This window comes from Cadophora gregata (genome assembly GCF_030347475.1).
Source record: "Cadophora gregata isolate MNR1 chromosome Unknown scaffold_8, whole genome shotgun sequence".
NCBI classification, from domain to species: domain Eukaryota; kingdom Fungi; phylum Ascomycota; class Leotiomycetes; order Helotiales; family Ploettnerulaceae; genus Cadophora; species Cadophora gregata.
Genome location: NW_026695931.1, coordinates 136,888 through 155,291, shown reverse-complemented (window position 1 = coordinate 155,291; position 18,404 = coordinate 136,888). Strand labels below are relative to the sequence as shown.

The 18,404-nt window shown below is 49.2% G+C and overlaps 5 protein-coding genes and 1 non-coding gene across 6 annotated transcripts; 1 reads left to right on the top strand and 5 right to left on the bottom strand.

Annotated features, from left to right (window-relative positions):
* Positions 1-135: 135 nt before the first annotated feature.
* Positions 136-511, bottom strand: ONS95_013629 (uncharacterized protein; the record flags this gene model as incomplete). The annotated part of the gene is made up of 2 exons (XM_058507268.1): positions 136-360; positions 422-511. 2 exons carry the CDS (start codon positions 509-511, stop codon positions 136-138), a joined length of 315 nt encoding a protein of 104 aa, XP_058356437.1.
* Positions 512-538: 27 nt separating this feature from the next.
* ONS95_013628 (uncharacterized protein) lies at positions 539-808 on the bottom strand (the record flags this gene model as incomplete). The annotated part of the gene is made up of 1 exon (XM_058507267.1): positions 539-808. The coding sequence occupies one exon, from the start codon at positions 806-808 to the stop codon at positions 539-541; it is 270 nt and encodes an 89-aa protein (XP_058356436.1).
* Positions 809-1,567: 759 nt separating this feature from the next.
* On the top strand, positions 1,568-1,650 carry ONS95_013627. Its single transcript has one exon. It is a non-coding gene; the product is annotated as a tRNA-Cys (tRNA).
* Positions 1,651-2,689: 1,039 nt separating this feature from the next.
* Positions 2,690-5,087, bottom strand: ONS95_013626 (uncharacterized protein; the record flags this gene model as incomplete). Its single annotated transcript, XM_058507266.1, has 3 exons — positions 2,690-3,869; positions 3,915-4,373; positions 4,420-5,087. 3 exons carry the CDS (start codon positions 5,085-5,087, stop codon positions 2,690-2,692), a joined length of 2,307 nt encoding a protein of 768 aa, XP_058356435.1.
* Positions 5,088-5,704: 617 nt separating this feature from the next.
* RPS2 (40S ribosomal protein) lies at positions 5,705-6,740 on the bottom strand (the record flags this gene model as incomplete). The annotated part of the gene is made up of 3 exons (XM_058507265.1): positions 5,705-5,962; positions 6,036-6,293; positions 6,444-6,740. The coding sequence occupies 3 exons, from the start codon at positions 6,738-6,740 to the stop codon at positions 5,705-5,707; spliced, it is 813 nt and encodes a 270-aa protein (XP_058356434.1).
* Positions 6,741-10,012: 3,272 nt separating this feature from the next.
* Positions 10,013-13,712, bottom strand: ONS95_013624 (uncharacterized protein). The gene has a single exon (XM_058507264.1). The coding sequence runs from the start codon at positions 12,554-12,556 to the stop codon at positions 10,715-10,717; it is 1,842 nt and encodes a 613-aa protein (XP_058356433.1). The 5' UTR covers positions 12,557-13,712; the 3' UTR covers positions 10,013-10,714.
* Positions 13,713-18,404: the final 4,692 nt, after the last annotated feature.

The window sequence follows — 18,404 nt, the reverse complement described above, 5'->3', positions numbered from 1 at the left end:
AGCGCGCCTGTTCTCCTTACCACCTCCGTACTGATCGTTTCGAAAGTTGACATTGTCATTGAGGAATTGGTCGCAGAGATAGCCGTTACCGGCAGTCTACCCATCGTCAGTTGCACTTTTATTGTCTAGGGGAACTTATCCTACGATCTCAACACAATTAAACCCAGCCTCGATGGCACAGATTGCTGCATGTACGTGGTCCTCAATTGTATCCTTGATTTCTTGGAGACTCATCTCCTTCGATACTTCGTGTGGGACCCGACCTTTGGTCGTGAAACCATTCGACATTCCGATATTAGTAGCTGATGAACTGAGTGATTGACGTCCACCAAGCTGGACCGATACTGCGAAGCGGCTGGTCTGTTGATAGTCATGTCAGCATATTGGTTTAGGTTGTGGTCAATGAAGTCACGGAACTCACATGCCACAATTGACAAGCCATGTAAGCTCCCTTGGCATGAACTGCATCCGTGACCTTCTTCCAAGCTCGGATATGCTCATGTGCGAACATGCCCGGCACGTTGACGAAGTACTCAGCCTAGATTTGCCCATTAGCATTTGGAAGGCGGATTTGTAACCATGGATGGAATCCAACCATCAAACTAGGATGCATCCCCTCGCTGATCAACAGTCCACCCTGTGTAGCTCTTTGAGTATAGTACTCTTCTACCAAAGATGTAGGAATGCTACCGGGACATCGAGCTCGGGTGAGAGGGGACATGATAATGCGGTGCGAAAGGTTCACGGTCCCGAGGCGGAGGGGAGTGAATAGCTTGCGAGTATCGTGACCTTGAGTGATTGAGCCCATTTTTGCTTGCTGTCTGGATGTAAGATAAGATTGATTGTTTAAAACAGTTGGAGATCTAGAGTCACAGCAGAAATTCAGCAGCTTAAATACTTTGGAGCCAGTAAAATGTTGAGGGAGTCCCGTTCTAAAGACGAGCGCCCTCATGAAAACACCTTAATATGGCTTCCAGTCCACGAAAATGTTGAGTTCCCCCAAACAAGGCATTCTCTCATCTCCTTCAAGAGTTATTTTAGACGTGATCCGGATGAGACGCCTTCGCCCAATCAGAGCACTTAAATGTCCGCACATGCATCCGCATCCTCACTCGGCTACACTTTCTTCCCGCGTCGCTTTAGCGAGTTGCACTTGAGCGCTGGGAGAGTCTTAATTGTTGACTATTCTCTGTTGGATAAATATTTATGTCTATAGATTTCTTTATACTATAAAGGAAATACACGTTTGAACCAAATTACATAGAAAGTCTTGTCGCAGCATCTGACAAGGCTTCGGACTTAACAGTGACTTCGCATTTCACGTGACCTACGAGAACAACCTGTTGTATCTTACAAGGAGCCAGTAGAGAGTGCATTCTAAAGCCTTGTAGAGTGAGGTAAAAGTTATTTGAGAAACTGTTAAAGAAGTTTCCTCTTTGCATGCCAAGGCTAAAGATCAAGGTCGTCCTCGTTCCCTTCTGCTAGGTAGCCAAGTGACTCACCAAGGTCGAGTATTTTAGCAGCCCTTACATCTATCCAAATAACAAGATTTCAGCCAATCAGACAAGCTCACATAGCTCAGTGGTAGAGCGGAGGATTGCAGTTCAAACACTTCTCCTCAGGTCATCTGTTCGATCCAGGTTGGGAGCTGAATATACAAAAATTTCATTTTGCTATCCTGTCTACTTTTTTATACCTGCCCACTCTTTACTTTTTTCTTTTGCACTGTACATTCCACAGATGTGATTTACCTACTGCCGAAGATTTGAGATCCAGAGATCCCGTGTAACCAATTTCGTTTTGCTTTGTTGGATCCACTCTGCATTAGGGCAAGCTGGCTTTAGCGAGCACGGAAGAGGGGGCGGTCGCTTAGCTCCGCCTTTGTCAACAAAGGTCGAATGGCTCTTGTCCGTATTTTATGATTTAGGCATTGAAGTCTGAGTATTACGAGTGTGAAAGATTCTACTTTCAGGTTACTTCGGGCTTTCTTTTTGCGTGGTAAGATGTCTAACCCTGCTCTATGTTATACATGCTACTCATCATTCTGTTGTCATTTAACAACATGCGATCGACAGCACGCGAATTATATCGTCAATTCCCAGCCTTACATTCAGCCCTTGTAAATCTTTATGAAGAGATTATTGAATGAAACCAGTGACTCTGCTGACGTGCAGCAGCCAGGAACTATCAAGCACAGCCACCAAACAGCCGCAACATGCTCCTCCTCAACCCAGAGCAGATGAGAATATCCCTCCTACTCACTCCCTTGAACCAATCTTATATATATCTCTTTAGTCCTACACCCCTAGCTACCCTAGCATTCTTTTCATCATGTCGTGGGTGCAAACACTCTCATGAATATAACATTCATTGACCAAACTTCTCCCTCGTATTCGCTTCCATAATTTAAATTACCCATAAATCAGGACGTCAATGAATCAATATACTTATCATTGGATTCAATCTACCAAAACTACCTATAACACACACTTCCAAAATTCTGAATCGACACTTTCTCCACCACCAGTAACTCTACTCAAAGTTGCATTATTGCATGAAGACTTGCTTGCTTCCCAAAATTGTCGAGCTACCGACATAATCCGTATAATTCACCCCAGTTCAGTTGCCTCTCTCCCGCAATTCCCCTTCTTCATCCCCTCAGATGCAATTCTTTGACGAATTCTCCTACTCAAGCCACGCCCTTCCCCCTTCTCCGTTTCCTACCGCTCCCATCCCCATTACCATCAAGAACCTCCTTGACAGCCTCAACCTTCCCCACGCCACTATGGAGATCAACACCCACCACAGGCAAATCCTTCTCCCTCCCATCAACAACCATTTTCACCAGTGGCACGACAGTCGGCTTGCCATTCAAGACTGTGATAACGACCGGCAAGATAGTTGGTGTACCTTGAACCATCGTTGTGAGGTGGCTTATGACATTAGAGTCATCGATGGAGGCCATGAGCGTGGAGACAATGTCTGTAGCCGAAGATTCCTCAGGGCCTGTGGATCTGAGTGGCTGCGGTATGACTGTTCTGGTCACTTCCTGGATTGCTTTTCCTAGAATAGGCAAGACATTGTTGACGACTGGAAGTGTGACAGTTGGTTGGAAGATTGGAGCTGGTGTGGCAACAGGTATTCCAGCAGCAAGCAAATCGCTATTCACACCTGCAATGATAGCTGAAGCGGTTGGAACGAGGCCACCAGCAGGATTGTTAGGTCCAGGAACCCCGGCTGCCACAAGATCACTGGCAACACCGCTGACGATAGCTACTGCAGTGGGTACGAGTCCAGCAACAGGATTTCCTCCAATGGACGGAATGTTGGAAAGAACATTGCCTGCTACACTTTCCACAAGCCCCGTCGCAGTAGGAATAAGCCCAGCAGCAGGATTTCCGCCTACAGATGGGATATTGGAGAGGACATTTCCCTCGACACTCCCCACGAGTCCTGTCGCAGAAGGGATGAGACCACCAGCAGGATTACGGATAGCTGCTGCCCCTGTAACAGATGAGATCAAATTCGCTGCTGGCCCAGTGAGTGGCGAAAGATTTGTAGGATTTGCGATTCCGAACGGAAAATTTGCACCAAGCACCGATGACAGCTGTCCCATCACAGAGCTCAAGATCACCCCTGAAAGACCATTGATATTGCCAAGGGCGGAATTGACATTATTGATGATGTTCCCGTCAAGATCTCCAGTACTTGCAGCCTGGTTTGATGATCCACTCAACGTTGGAGATAGTTGGAATAGGCCCGTTCCTGACCCACCGATGGAAACTGCTGAAGGTAACGACGAGAGACTTGGAAGATTCGCTGTGAAACTTGCCAATGTAGAGGGAACCGACGGGGATGCGATTCGAGATCTGCAATCTGTAAGCCAGGTTCACAAGACTTAATAATAAACTAACGCAGAGCCATTTCCCAAAAGGGCAACAGCAGATCTGACAGGTCCAGCCGAACTCAAGGGCCCAAAAGAACTCAGAGGTCCATTTGCAGGACCAGTGGTAGGACTCGGGATGCAAAACCACCCTTGCGAACAATGACCACACGCCCAGCCATAACCACACACACAATCTTGGGCAGATGTTTGTGTAGGAGGGCAGAACACTCCACCTGGACATTCCGAGCAAGAGTATCCTGCATTTGGACAAGGGTGTGAGGAACCTGTATTATCTGGGTATGGAACTGAGCTAAAGGAGATATTCGAATTGGGTGAATTTTGATTGGGCAGGCTTGATACTGGTGGACAATCTTCTGCTCGTTTTGCCAAAGCACCATTTGGACAGGCAATGAGACTCGAAAGCACTGGAGGAATGGGTATGATATTCGATGGTGCGAGAGGGTAGAGGCTTGACTTTGGACAAACACTTTGCAAATCAGCAGAAGGTCGAACATCTTATGAGGAGTACATACCTGACCGTTTCGGTACATGTATATGTGAAAGCTGCAACGAAGCTGAACAGTGTTGCAGTTGACTCATAATGAGTGCTATGCCACGTCTCAGTCACCGTGCAAGTTTCCGTCTTCGCGGCAGGACAAGCTGTACAAGTGGGTATCGAAGGACAAGTTGATGTCGCAGATGTTGATGGAAATTCCTTCAATACCGGAGCAGAGGTTATGTTGAACGCCATGCTCGAAGTCGAAGATGTAGCATTCAATCCCGAAGTCGTCTTGGCCAAACCCGTCGTTGCACTCGTGGATGCATTCCTTTCTCCACTGTCTGCAGCAGGCAATCCCGAAGCACCAGTTCCAGCCAACAAACTTCCAACGATACCTGTGGCGGCAGTAACAATCCCACCCACGACACCAGTAGCTTGATCCACCTGACTATTCACATCTTGTATCTGACTTGGGACTTGACTTGGTGCTCCAGCGAGGACAGTGGAAGAGAGACTACTGATAACGCCTTCTGCAAGATTCGCAATGTCGGATCCACCATCCAGAAGTGCTGCAGCGACCTTGCCCACAGCGTCAAGGATTGATCCCGCGGCAGGCGAAATGGCTTTGACTTCTTGCTTGGTATTTGGAAGAGGTGGACTGGAGAGTGTAAGTGCCTTGGGTTCACTCGTGAACATGAACATCCAGAGAAGCACTTACTTCCACGGCATGTTGAATGTGATGGTGTCTCTTCTCCTAAACTTCACACCATCTTGAGCAGTACCAAATTTCTTGAATCCTTCTCCGAGCGAAATGACTGCCAGGACAGACAGGAGAATGAGGATAGAGATTGCTGAGAAGGGTGTGATCAAGCGCCGTGAAGACGGCATTGTATACTGTGTTCACCAAAACAAGGGATGGGTTGTAAAATCCAACGTACCAAAGAACAGAGGGTCTAATTATTGCAAAAGCGAATGTGATGGAGAGCGATTGTTTGTACAAAACGAAGCCCAAGATGATCAAATTTGAACAGAGAAGAGTTCAAGGTGAGTCGAAGAAAGTGCCCTCTCATGTCTTGGTTCGTACTTACCTTCCCAAGCTAGCTGCTCGCAACTTTGCGAAATCCAGCCTGCTCCTTCCCAATCCGCCCAAATCACTACTCCAGTCGCAATCAAGGTGGAAGAGTTGTTCATTCAGCGACATAGCTATCTGCTATATCCTCAACACCTCCATTCCCGCTTCACTAATGCAAGAAGAAAGCCCTAAACGAAAGCATTACCCACCCCCGCAGAAAAGCGCAGAAAGAGCCAACACCATCCATCTAGTATCTCTTTCCGGCGCGCAGAACATCACCAAACTCCTCCAAAGGACTGCGGATGAGCTTCGTCTCCTTCCACAGGTTGGGTGTGAGGTATCCGTATGTGTTGCCGACAGCGACGAAGGTGGCCTTGAGGGTGTTCTCGAGGGTCTTGGTGGATCCAGAGGAGGAAGTGTAGATATCGTCGACACCGGCGAGTTGGAGGAGACGCTTAACGGCTGGGGAGGCGACGAGACCGGTACCACGGGGAGCTGGGATAAGCTGGGATTGTTAGCTGTGCGCGGACAATCGAGGGGCCGAGGATTTATAGAAACAGAAATGGTGCAAAACTTACTCTGACGGAAACGGAACCACACTTTCCACTCTCCTTGGTGGGCAGGGAGTGAGGAAGACCAAGGTTGGTACCCCAGTATCCACGACGAATTGGCAGAACGCTCAACTTGGCGATGATAATGGCGGCACGGATGGCAGTAGCGACTTCCTTGGAGGTCTTGATACCGAGACCAACGTGTCCCTCAGAGTCACCAATGACAACAATAGCCTTGAATCGGGTACGTTGACCGGCACGAGTTTGCTTCTGGACGGGCTTGATCTATTGTCGCAGAAGAGTCAGTATATCTCCAGATGTGTCGCAAGATCGAATCAACATCTCAATCTGCCTCCTGCGCTCTTCTCCACCCGGTTCAAAGCGCCTCCAACCGCTTCCTCCCAGCCCAATTTCCACAAAAAAATATATCCTCACCTTCATGACCTCATCCTTCAACTTTGGCAAGAAGAAATCCACAATCTGGTACTCCTTGATTGGCAAACTGTGCAGGTAGATCTCCTCCATGCTCTTGATCTTTCCATCCTTTACCAAACGACCAAGCTTGGTAACTGGCTGCCACTCCTTCTCCTCGTTCTTGTTTGCGCCACGACGAGGTCCACGACGTCCACGTCCACGGCCACGGTCTCCACGATCACCGCCTGCTCCGCCGCGAGATCCGAATCCGCCAGCGCCGCCACGAGCTGCTGCTCCGCCTCGGGGTGCGTCCGCCATATTGTAGTGAGATTTGTTGATGTAGGAGTAGGAATTGACGGGGTTGGTGGGCGATTGGCGTTGTCGTGAAGAAGGGATTTGGAAGTTCGCGACGGCGCCAGGAAAAGTTTGTGGGATTGAGAAATTAAGCGAAGTCTAGCTGTTGGTGCCTGGGGCTTGAGGCATCAATGCGGGGCATTTCCCCCACCAGCGAAGTCTGGATCTCGAAATCTATCTTCGGGGATCTCGAACCGCAAATATTTCTACGAATGGGAGAATATGTCTTTTCAAAACTCAAATCATAATTGCTGAAGGGCCATATCTTCATAAACTTCACTTGGTCTTCAAAGCGCGCTCAAAATCGAATTTTTCTGAATAGGTTTCTAACCCCATCAAATCTGGTACTAAAATCTCTCAATCCACCTAAGGATGAGAATCTATCAAGATGAAGCACTCCACCCCAAAATCATAAGAATAGCCAATTCAGAAAGAGAATCCATTACCGAATCACCATAGCTACCTATAATCTCAAACTTTCCAAGCTATGGAAATCCCCCATCACCAAGCAATCCAACTAGCCAGAGGAGGCAAGCTGTAAATGTAAGACCTCCAATTCGTGGAATATTTCCTCATCAACATCAAGCCTCAAAAGCCTCCAAAAGTCATTCGGAGTTTCACCATACTCGCTACGACAAGTGGACAGTCCAAGCAAGCAAATATACCAGCTTAAAATTCGAGTTTCACACCAAAGAAGTACAGATGGGAGGAACACAGGTAGGTACTTCAATAAATGGCCTGGCCAGGCTTCAAGTATCTACCTAAACTGGGCATGTTAGCCTAATTCCCAATTGGTACGTACCAACAATAAGCTAAGACCAACTCATTCGAGCATTCATCCATCCAAATGAAACCCTCCATGCAGACAGAAGAACAGAGAAACAGAACCGCTGCACCCCTCATCCAGTCCAACGGGATAGATTAAATACTCGCAGATATGGGTACAACATAGTGCAGAAATAGAATAAAGCAGGCACTTTGTTTTTCCAGCCGGAGATCGCTCCAACTAATACCACCACATCACATCCAACCTATCCCATGCATCCATGCCGTTCATCATCTCAGCCCTGCCTGCCTGCCTCCCTCCTCCTCCCTCGCCGAATAAGGAAAAGGGAAGAACACACTCTTAACAACCTCACAAATTCCATCATCAATGACCCCATAGCCCACATCACAAAAATATCCATCACCTCATCTCACATCTTCACATATGTAATCCCATCCCATCAAAAACAACAAATCTCCTCGTAGTCCTCTTGGGATATTCGGCTTCCCTTCCCGAAACTTCAACTCTGGTTGGCTTGTTGGTCCTCCACTCCGCTTCTGCGTCTGAGTGTGTGTAACACCGGAACGAATGGGCCGATGATGAAAAGGGAAACACGCCTGCACGCCTACCAGCCAACCGACAAGATCATCGTCATTTTGTGCGGTGCGGTGCGGTGCGGTGCTGTGCTGTGCTGTGCCGTGCCGCAACCAAAGACGAAAAGGGAGAGGAGACTATACCAAGCAGTGTGACTCTGTGAGAGTGTGAAAGGAGACTGAGAGACTAAGAGATGGTGTACGTATGGATGATTCGAAATGAAGGGGACGAGAAAATCTACTTAGGTAGGTGGGATTAATTACATCAGTGCGGTCTCGAAGTCACGAAGTCATCAAGCCACGAAGTAAACTCAGCAAGCTTACCCACCTGCTGTTTTACTCACCACGAACGGTTTTCTTCAACGGTATCAACAGAATCAACAGCATCACCTAGAAAAGAAACAAAAGCAAGTTGAATACCATCCATATTTTATTTTTCTTTTGGTTGCCTCAAACAACAATGCCAAGTTAATCCTGTCCTCAATCAACGATTCAATGATCAATGTCATATATAAATATAAATAAATATATATATTTTTTTTACACCTCCCCAAACGCCTTGCCTGCCAATCCACATTCCCATTCCCATTCCCATTCCCATCCATTCAACCCCTCAAAGGCTCAATTCTCAAAATCGCCAATTCCCAAATCCCCAAAACTGTGTCGTGCCGTAATACCCATACGCCATGCCTCGCCTTGCCTCGCCTCGCCATACTCACTAAGCAAAGAACCCAAAATCGTGCATAAAAGCAGAAAAAGAAGAAGGGGGTGGTCGATGGATAAATGCACACCAAAAAAAAAAAAAGAAAAAAAAAAAAAGAAATAAGAAAATGAAACAAAACGAGAAAAAACGCCAACCGGCCGGCCCCAAGCTGGTTCAAACGTGACGTGACTAGTCATACAAAGACGACCTGACCTCTCTTCTTCCCTTCCTCGTCGCTCCAATCCCAACCCTAATCTTCCAGATCCAGATCCAGATCCAGATCCCTACCATGTAACGAGACGAGAATGAGAATGCCAATATCCCAAAGGTAAAGAAGGCAACATATCCTCCCAGCCTTCTCCCTTCCCCTCCTCTCCTATCCAGTTTTTCCAGCTCAGTTTTCACTTCCCCTTGATGACCACCCACCCACCATCGACTGCACCACAAACTCCACTCTCACTCTCACTCTCTTAAACTCTTTCCCATCCATCCCTATTCCCTCCCATCCATCCATCCATCTCCAGGAGGAGAACTCCCTCTCCTCTCCCACCATCACGTCATATCCATATCCAATTCCTCCTCTTCCTCTTCTTCCTCTTTTTCTTTTCTTCTTCTTCAATCCACTCACTCACTCACTCACTCACTCACCCGAGGGGATCGGATTTTCCGCTCTAGCCTCTATCTCTCTTCCTCCCAAGCGCGTAGCGTCATCAATGTTGAGTGACTTCAATAATGGCCGCCGCCTGGTTGGGGTTGGGGTTGGGGTTGGGTTGGGCTGTCGAGATAACTATTGGCCCAACCTGAACGGTAAGTAAGGAGTTCCCGACTCTGGACGCTGGATGTAATGTAATGTATGTATGTATGTTCGACGAAAGAGAAGAAGAAGAAGTGAAGTCACTTGTTCGCTCGCTCGATCGGGATATCGATAGGATTGAATGGGATGGAATACACTGTGCATGCATGCATCCTTGCCCGACATTACATTACTGTTCAGAAACCCGAGGTCGACGTCAAGGTCGAGAGCGCGGGGAATTGATCCGCAAGCGCCATGTTGAAATTGAGGTGGGTGAGGTTTCTGTGTTGGGTTGGGTTGGGTTGGAAATGAACCGGACCGGACCGGAATCAAGCTGTGCTGGGCTGGGGTGGTTGAGCGTGGGAAATAAGTCGTGGATGGATGGATGGATGGATGGATGGATGGCTGAATCAGTACAGTAGGCTGGAGGTCTCGTCGACAGGACAGGACCGGATGGAAAGACAGGCAGGCAGGCAGGCGCTTGTCACGGGTATATGTACAGATATAGGTACAGCACGAGGTACAGATACAGCTACGTACGACATGGCATGGAAAGGAATGAATGCAAATGAGAAGAATGAGAAATGGAGAAGAACACCGAGTAGAGATAGGTAGGTACTATCGTGCTTCCCACATTTTCATCTCCATTACATTATCCCACAGCCGTATCCGTGCCTGTACGATGCCATATCTGTACTAGTACCATGCCATATCTGTACCAGTACCATGCCATATCTGTACTCATTCGTATCCATATCCATATCCATATCCATACTGATGATGTGCTTTACACTCTTTTCCATGCCTACCGGCCGGAGCAGATCTGGTGTGGTGATCTCGAACCCAGGGGACTGGATTCCATTGGCATGCGACATAGTCCTGCCATGCCCGTCATGTCATGCCTTTCCTTCTTTTCCTGTCTTCCCCTGCCAAAAACCCAGCGGTTCCGGTCCATTCCAAGCCTTTGACGCACCAAACCAAACTCCACGCTCAAATTCCCTTCCCTTCTCACCTCACATTTCCATTCCCAAAATCCAGATTCCACATTTCCACCTACCCATCCATTCATTCATCCACCCTCAACTACCAACTAAACGTCGTCTCCCTATACGTATGATTCCCACTCCCATTCGTAACCGCACTCGTCAACTGCACCGCCAGCCACCTCTCCTCACTACTCAAATGCAAATAACTAACCATATACCTCTTATTCTCGGGGATCGGCTCCGCATCCTCCTGGACCCCATCCCCCTCAATACTACTCAACCAAGCACACAGCCTCGCCACCGTAATCGTATCGTAGCACAGCCCTTCCCGCCGCGCTTTACTCCACAGCAGGGCGATGGCCTGCCGGCGGATCCGCCGGTCGCGGCATTTGGTCGCGGTTACGAGTAAAGGCAGGATGGTCCCCATGTCGAGGGTGAAGCGCGAGGAGTTGGACGGGTCGTCGGAGGATTGGATGAGTTTGTGGGCCTTTGTGACGATCTCCTGGAAGAGTTCGGTGTACTCGTCGTACAGCAACTCGGTGTGTTCTAGACTGCTAGCCAGTAGTACCGTCGCGACGTTAAAGTAAATACTCAGCATATCCGAACTATCGGCCATGGTATCCCCCGCGCGGACCTCCTTCGCAAACACAACCTGGAACGCACTCCGCCATTGATCGAGCTGCGTGCTGTAGTGGTTATGCTGATGCTGCCAGAAGGGGGTAGTCAGTCGTTCAGGATGCTGCTGTGAATGTGCTACTGATTTCCGGTAGAATTGACCGATCCCTTGCATCAGGAAATCAAAACTCTCTCTTGATTCCTGCACTGAATCGAATGATTCCGCCACCACCACATCCTCCCAATCCGATTCCGGCATTGGGAACGGAGGGGGCACGAACAGACCTTGGACGTCCAGGCGGGCGAACATGCGGCCGAGGTCGTCGATTAACCCGTCTTGGATTTCGGAGAGTGAGTCCTGTGATAGACGGGAGGATTGTCCGCGTCGAGCAGTTCGCCAATCTGCTAGGAGGCGGGAACCGCCGCGGAGGTGGGTGAGCGAGCCTTCGTAGCAGCCCTGAAGGGCTTCGAAGGTCATGAAGAGGACGCAGGATGTGAGTGAAGTGCGGAGATGACGACGCCCATCAGAAAGGATGATGCGAAGAGCTGCTATCGAGCGACTATACTGCCGTAGAGCATACTTATGGTGCTCATCCAAATGATGCAGATCAATCTGCGGGAATCCAGAAAGCGATAACCTCGTCGGGAAAGAAGTGACCTCTAACGATTTGGCCAGGGCTCCTAAGGCTATGGTGGCGTGTCTGATGGGTGCGTCTTGGTGGCATAGCTGGAGAACTTTCTCAGTCCAGAAGCTGGCGTCGAAGGAGCCGCATATCTCCGCTGCCGTCTTGTCACAGAAGCGTTGGAAGTAGCGGCGTTCGTCTGCCGTGCCGGGGATGGCCATCGAGGGCGAGTAGGTCATTACTGACATTGGGCGGGGGTGGATGGGGACGGGAGCAATGGATTTGGCGGTTTCGTCGAGGGCTTCTGGGGCGTAACCTCCGCATTCTCGACCGAGATTTTGGCAGCGGATGCAGCCTGGTTTTGTTTCGTCGCATTTTACTCGTCGTTGTCTGTGTGAGTTAGTTGTGCCTACAAATATAAATGTTGGGTGTGGAAGATACGAATTTACAGGAACTGGAAATAAAAGAAGCAGAAATAACACGGCGAAATACAGTTGGTGCATTTCTAAACACCAAAAACACACCCACCACCCGACAAAGAAATTAAAAGCATACTTGCACGTGGAGCAACCGGTTTTCGACCTCGGCCCACTCTTCCTCAGTCCCTGACTCCTCGACGACTGTTCCGGCGACGCCTGATCTGGAGCTGCGAACTGGTTGTAGAACTTATACACATTTGGATATGGATGTCTCAACGCCATTTTGTTTGCTGTTGAGGCACGACTCCCATATCAGAGAGCGGTGCGTTGGGTTGAGGTGCCGTATATGTGGTGAGGTGAGGGGCGATGAGGGGATGAGATGAAGCTGCGATGGGCGGGGATCGACGTGTTGAAACTGGGGATGTGCTGCGTTGGGTTAAGATTTGATTTGAGTTGATTTGATTGATGCGATGTGATATGATGTGATGTGATGTGAAGGTTAGGTGAAGCGTGAGACTGTGGTGAGGTGTAGTAGGTATAATGAAGTGAGGTCGGGGTTGTGGTGGGTACTGTATGGGTGGGTATTGGTGCTGGGGGCAGGTAGATCAGTCAGAGGACATCGGACGATACAAATGCCTGTCCGAAGAGCATGTGGTGCATAACCCTCTAATTATTCTGGTTGGCAGTGCAATTCTTGGTGGAGGCGGCGGTGGCGGTGATGATGAGTGAGCATGCGAAATCCGGAGTGAAGCAATACGGATTGTAGCGTGAGTCGAAGTCGTCGCCGTCCTGTCAGTACGCTGTCTGTCGATTTGAAATGATGCACTGAAGCTGAAACGCTGAGATGAACTGAGAGGAAAACCCAAAGATTCGAATCGACCCGTCTCGGCCTGACCACTCCAGAGAGATCCCTAGCCTGTCCTGACCTGTGCTGTATATCCTATCCTGTCCTGTCCTGCCTTTCCTGTCTCGAATGAACCTTCAAATGCCTTTTCCGTAGTCCGGACTATTCAGGATCATCCGATCTGTCTTTTTCTCCTTTAGGTATTGCCCATGACGAGGGGAGTCGAGTCGAATCCAGCTTTGGAAAGTGAGCACAACGGATTGATGGGACCCGGAAGACAGACAGAGTTTGGCAGGTAAGGGCAAGGCAAGCAAACCAGCAGAGCAATCAAAGTAAGCAAGTAGGATCAGGTTGAAGAGGAAAAGCGCTGCTACTTGCTTTATGGGTAATGTAGACGGTGTGATGGTGCGCATGGGACCAATCTGGCTAAATGAGCAGAGCGCACTGAGCGAAGCACTACGGAGCAGTGCAGTGAGCAGCAGAGGCACGACCCAGGAGCCAGAGCCAGAGCCAGAGCCAGTGCTGACCCCAGTAAATATGTGACTGTCCTGTCTCGACTGTCTTTTTCTCTTCCTTTCCTAGTGGGGTTAGAGGGGGGAGAGGAGAGATGGGGGGAGGATGCAAACGGGGATGGGAACAAGGGTAGCTGTACCGTAGGCAGGTAGGTAGGCACAGCAGCCCAGGGTTAAGCTAAGGGTACCAGTAAATCGACAGACTAACAGGCCACTTGCTTGCTTGCTTGAATGGATTTGCATAGAACCATGAAAAGCGAATAGTTCCAGAAGAGTCCTGGCTTCAGGAGGGGAGAAGGTGAGATGAATTGTATGCATGAAATACTAGGATTGATTATAACTAGAGACAAAATGAAGTGAGACGAGTTGACTGCTTCCAGCGATGAGTGCCTGATCTGGCTCTGGCTGGGGAAGTGGGCTGGAACTGCTTGAACCCGAGCCTGCATTCATTCATTCATTCATTGCCCTGTTCCGCGCTGGCCTGGCCTGGCCTGGCCTGTCCTGTCTCCCTGGCTTCCCTGTCTCCCTCCCGTGGAGTTCTGGAACAACAATTACCAGTCCCGGTATGGGGAAGTGGATCAGGATTGAAATGCTGCCGCGAAGAAAAGACTTGGATTCGGCCTGGTGAAATGATGTGCCAAGCCTTCAAAAGAGCTGTGCCCTGCCCTGGAGTGGTATTCCCTGCCTAATACCCAGGCAGTCCCAGGCTGTCTGAATTACCCTCGGTAGGTAGGTACCTTACCCAGGCGAGCCAGGAACTGCTCCCAATGTAAATCACCACCAAAGTTACTGGATACCTAGGTACTAAACCAGTCCGCAGCTATCTGTCCCACGGACGGTACAAACCCATACCAAATACACATACACCCAACACTGCAGTCTGCAGATTTGAGCTCCCTCCGCTCCCCCTCATATCCTACCGATGCAAGCGCGGGTTCCTCCCTCCCCAGAAAGATCCCTCACACTGGCTACCTACCTAGTTACCAAACTTGACAGGCTCGCAACTCACCACTCCCTCTCCCTCCCCCCGTCAACATCCACCATCCCCATCAACCACTCGCCGCACAGCAAATATATTAAAAACCAAAGCAGCCCCACGGAGCGGGAACAGGGATTGATTCACGTGCACCTACGCACACACGAAACCGGTGTCATATTTTAGAAGGGACTTGACTTGACATGCCTTTCCTAAATGGGTTACTGCCCAAGGCTGGAGAGCATGATTTTTGAATGACTTAGTGGAAGATGAGGTGTGACGAGGAAAGATATGATGGGAGTGATGGGATGGGAGTGATGTAGGCGCGGTGAGGGATGCGATAGGGTAGGATGGGAATCATGGGGAGGACTAACTAAGGGTAGCTAGCTGGGCTTAAGGCAAGCGGAAGATGTGATGCAGGGGAGATTTGGTTGAGTTACTACGAGTTACTACCTACCTAGGGATGAGACTTAGAGGGCGGACGGATAGGCTGAGATAGCGTACTGCTGTTGTAGTGGGGGAAAGTGCCTATTCTGCCACTGTAAATAAATGTCTTTCAAGTCTGTCCCAGAGTCGGAATTGAAAATAGAAATATTCTGCTCCGAGAAATACCTACCTGCTACAGGCAAGATACGAAAAGGAAAAATTACCCCATGATGCGGCACATAATTTACTTTGGGAAGTAAAATAGGGGTTCAATTCTATTTCCTGTCCTTTCCCCTACAATTTATCCTCCCACCCTCCCCTTCCCTTCCCTTCCCTTCCCTTCCATCTCCTCCTCCCTCTTCCCCATTATTAAATCCCCCCTCCATATCTCACTTGGTCCCTCCTCCCACCCAATCCACTCCAATCCACTCCACTCCACTCCAGTAGTCCAGTTCCAGTCCAGTCTCTGCCCCTCACCCACAGCCCACCGCACAGATCCCACCATCCAATCCAGCCCCATCCAATCCATTTTTTCTGACAGCTGAGCTAAGGAGGCGCCCTGGACGCCCCGCTCCCCCCTGGGACGCACCTCACATGGCATCTCATGCACGCCGCCTCGCTTATCCCCCATCCAGCCCTCTCACTGGCCGCCATAACGAGCATATCCCCTCTTTGGGCCATAGTGTCTGTCTTCCCCCTGCTGAATCTCGGAGCTGCATACCGATATGCCGGAGCTGTGCATTATTACAGTACTTGACTATCAGATTTATATCATTTTGGTGGGTGCGGTGCTTCAACGGCGAGCGGTGGTGATGGTGTTAATACAGTACCTTAGTAAGGGAAGTGGCTTGACTTGATGTCAAGCCTCGAAGCGGAGGGTTTACATGCATTTGGACGTCTGTCTTCAGGGCTTCGAGGGGAAAGAAAATGATGGATTCAATGCATAAGCCAGGAGTTAAAGGCCACTACTACTACTGTACCTCGAGTCCCGACTGGAGCGGAAGACTTCAGCTGCCTTCTCCAGCCATACAGAGTCTTTCGCTCATACCTAACATCCAGAAACTCAAACACTTCTCTTTCATTCTCACCAGATGCGTATCTTCTTCTGACCTACTTACCTACCTACCTACTATCCGTACGGTACCTACCTGAGTAAGTAAATAAGTGAGTAAGCTACTCCTCATTCACGATCATGCACCTTCCCGGCGGCACCTCACCTCGCCGCCTCCTCCAACCCTTCCAACCCTGCCCTCTCATCCCATCCCATCCCATCCCGCATCAATCCTCAAATTCCAAGCCTCAAAAACCCCCTCGATGAGGAAACCAGGCCCTGAATGTCCGTAACCAAGCAACTACCAAGCACCAAGCATTTCCCAAGCACAGTCATGACACGACACGACACGTACCACACGAAACATTCACTTTCTTCTCCTATCCTTAGCAGCATCATCATCATCATCATCATCAACCAAAAGAATAGACGAGCAATGCATCGCATCATCGTGCATCACATCACATCACGTAGAAGCAAGTCAAACAAGTCAAACGAGCTCAACGAGGCGTCAGGACAAGCGTCAAGCGATCGGAGTCCGGGAGAACGGATCTTGGGGTGAGGATTTCCATTCCACTCCACTCCACACCATTCCAGGTCTGTTCTTTCTTTCCTTCTGTCCTTCTTTTCATTGTCTCTTTTCCCCTCGTCTGTTTGGTTTGGTCTGGTCGATATTCGGAGCTAGACTTGGCTTGGCGAGATGTAAAGTACTTCTACAGTACTTGCAGCATCTAAGTTTTGAGGTGTGCAGATGACTGGACGGGAGGTACCTAAGTGAAGTGAAGTGAAGTAAAGTGAAGTGACAAGCAAGTGGGTCTTCCTTCCCCGCGATCTGGAGGTAGGTACTTTATCTACTTTCATCTATCTGCAAGTACTGTCCCTGCCCAAGGACCCAAGTACCCAAGTACCCTTCACATAGAACCCTCCATCCAATCCACATACTCCCCATATTCCAGTCCCCATACCTCCTACGCAGGCCCCCCAGACCTGACTATCCCTAACCAGAAAATCTCCATCCCCATCCCCATGCATCCCCATCCCCAGCCCACCTCCCCCTACACCCCACCATCTTTCCCACTGTCTTTCCCAGAATCTGCACCTCCCCTCCTCACACGACACACATGCACATACATACATACATACATACATACACAAACTCCTCAAGACCCTTCCTTCACTCCTTCACTCCCTCCCTCCCTGCCGCCCACCAACACGTGGGGGCCATACCTAAGTATGCACACTTTATGCACATCGTCTACCAGCACCAACAGAAGCATCTGATTCATACATCTTTTGTGTACCTGCGTGCCCTCCATATCTCCGTTCCTTATCGTTTCTTTACATCCACATCTGTATCTGGATAGATAGATAGTTTATTTTTCGATGTCGAGTCAGTTGGGATAGGGGTTTTTTTGGGGGGGGGGGGGGGGGGAAGTGAAGGAGGGAGGGACAGAGGAGGGAAGGTTCATGTCGATCAGCCTTACCCGTCTCGTCTCGTGTACTGCATTGGGTTTGGTTTGGTTTGGTTTGGAGGGAAGCAGTTGTCCATTTTTCATGTCATTCTCTCATCAGGTTTTTTTTTTCTTCTATCTGATCTGATCTACAGAATCATCTCAGGTCTAAATTTGAATGATGTTGTGTTGACCTTTAATTTCTCACACGTACGTACTATACTGCCATCCAGCGGACAGTTTCGTCCTGCTGGCTGAGGTCCAAGAAACTGGGTAACTGTATCTAGAACTACGACTAGGACAAGGTGGACGGGAAGCATAGTACAAGTTCAAGGACATGGATGGATGGGGTCAAGGTCACATCGATCTCACATCACATCACATCGCGTGCATCACATCAAATCACGTGTCTGGAGCTGTTCCCCCTCCCCACCACGTTTCATCTCCCTCCCCCCTTCCTTCTCAGATCCTTCCACGAGACTTCTAGACCACCGTCATCGTATCTCATCTCATCTCATCCCTCCTCACTCCCTCACCCTCCTACTTCAAAACCCAAGTTCTATCCTTCTAGAACTCCAGAACACATAAGGTTATCTCACACACTAAGCGCATGGGTTCACGTTCGCGTGTGTTCAAACACCTACCTAGCTAGCGGTACTCGGAAATATCTCCCTCCCTTACTTTCTCACTGCTGTTTAGCGATCAATGGGCTAGAAATTACGTCCAAGCGAACTTGAGTGAAGAACCTATCTATCTATGTAAGACAACGGCATGGAGAGGTATAGTACCCGTGCTAAGTATTTCATATAAATAAGTATCCTGTGTCCCCATGACTATATTACAGTATGTCTTGACCTTTGACGTGTCGTA

Excerpts from the sequence above, each read along its gene's own strand:
- ONS95_013624 (XM_058507264.1), bottom strand. The coding sequence starts at position 12,556 with ATGGCGTTGAGACATCCATATCCAAATGTGTATAAGTTCTACAACCAG.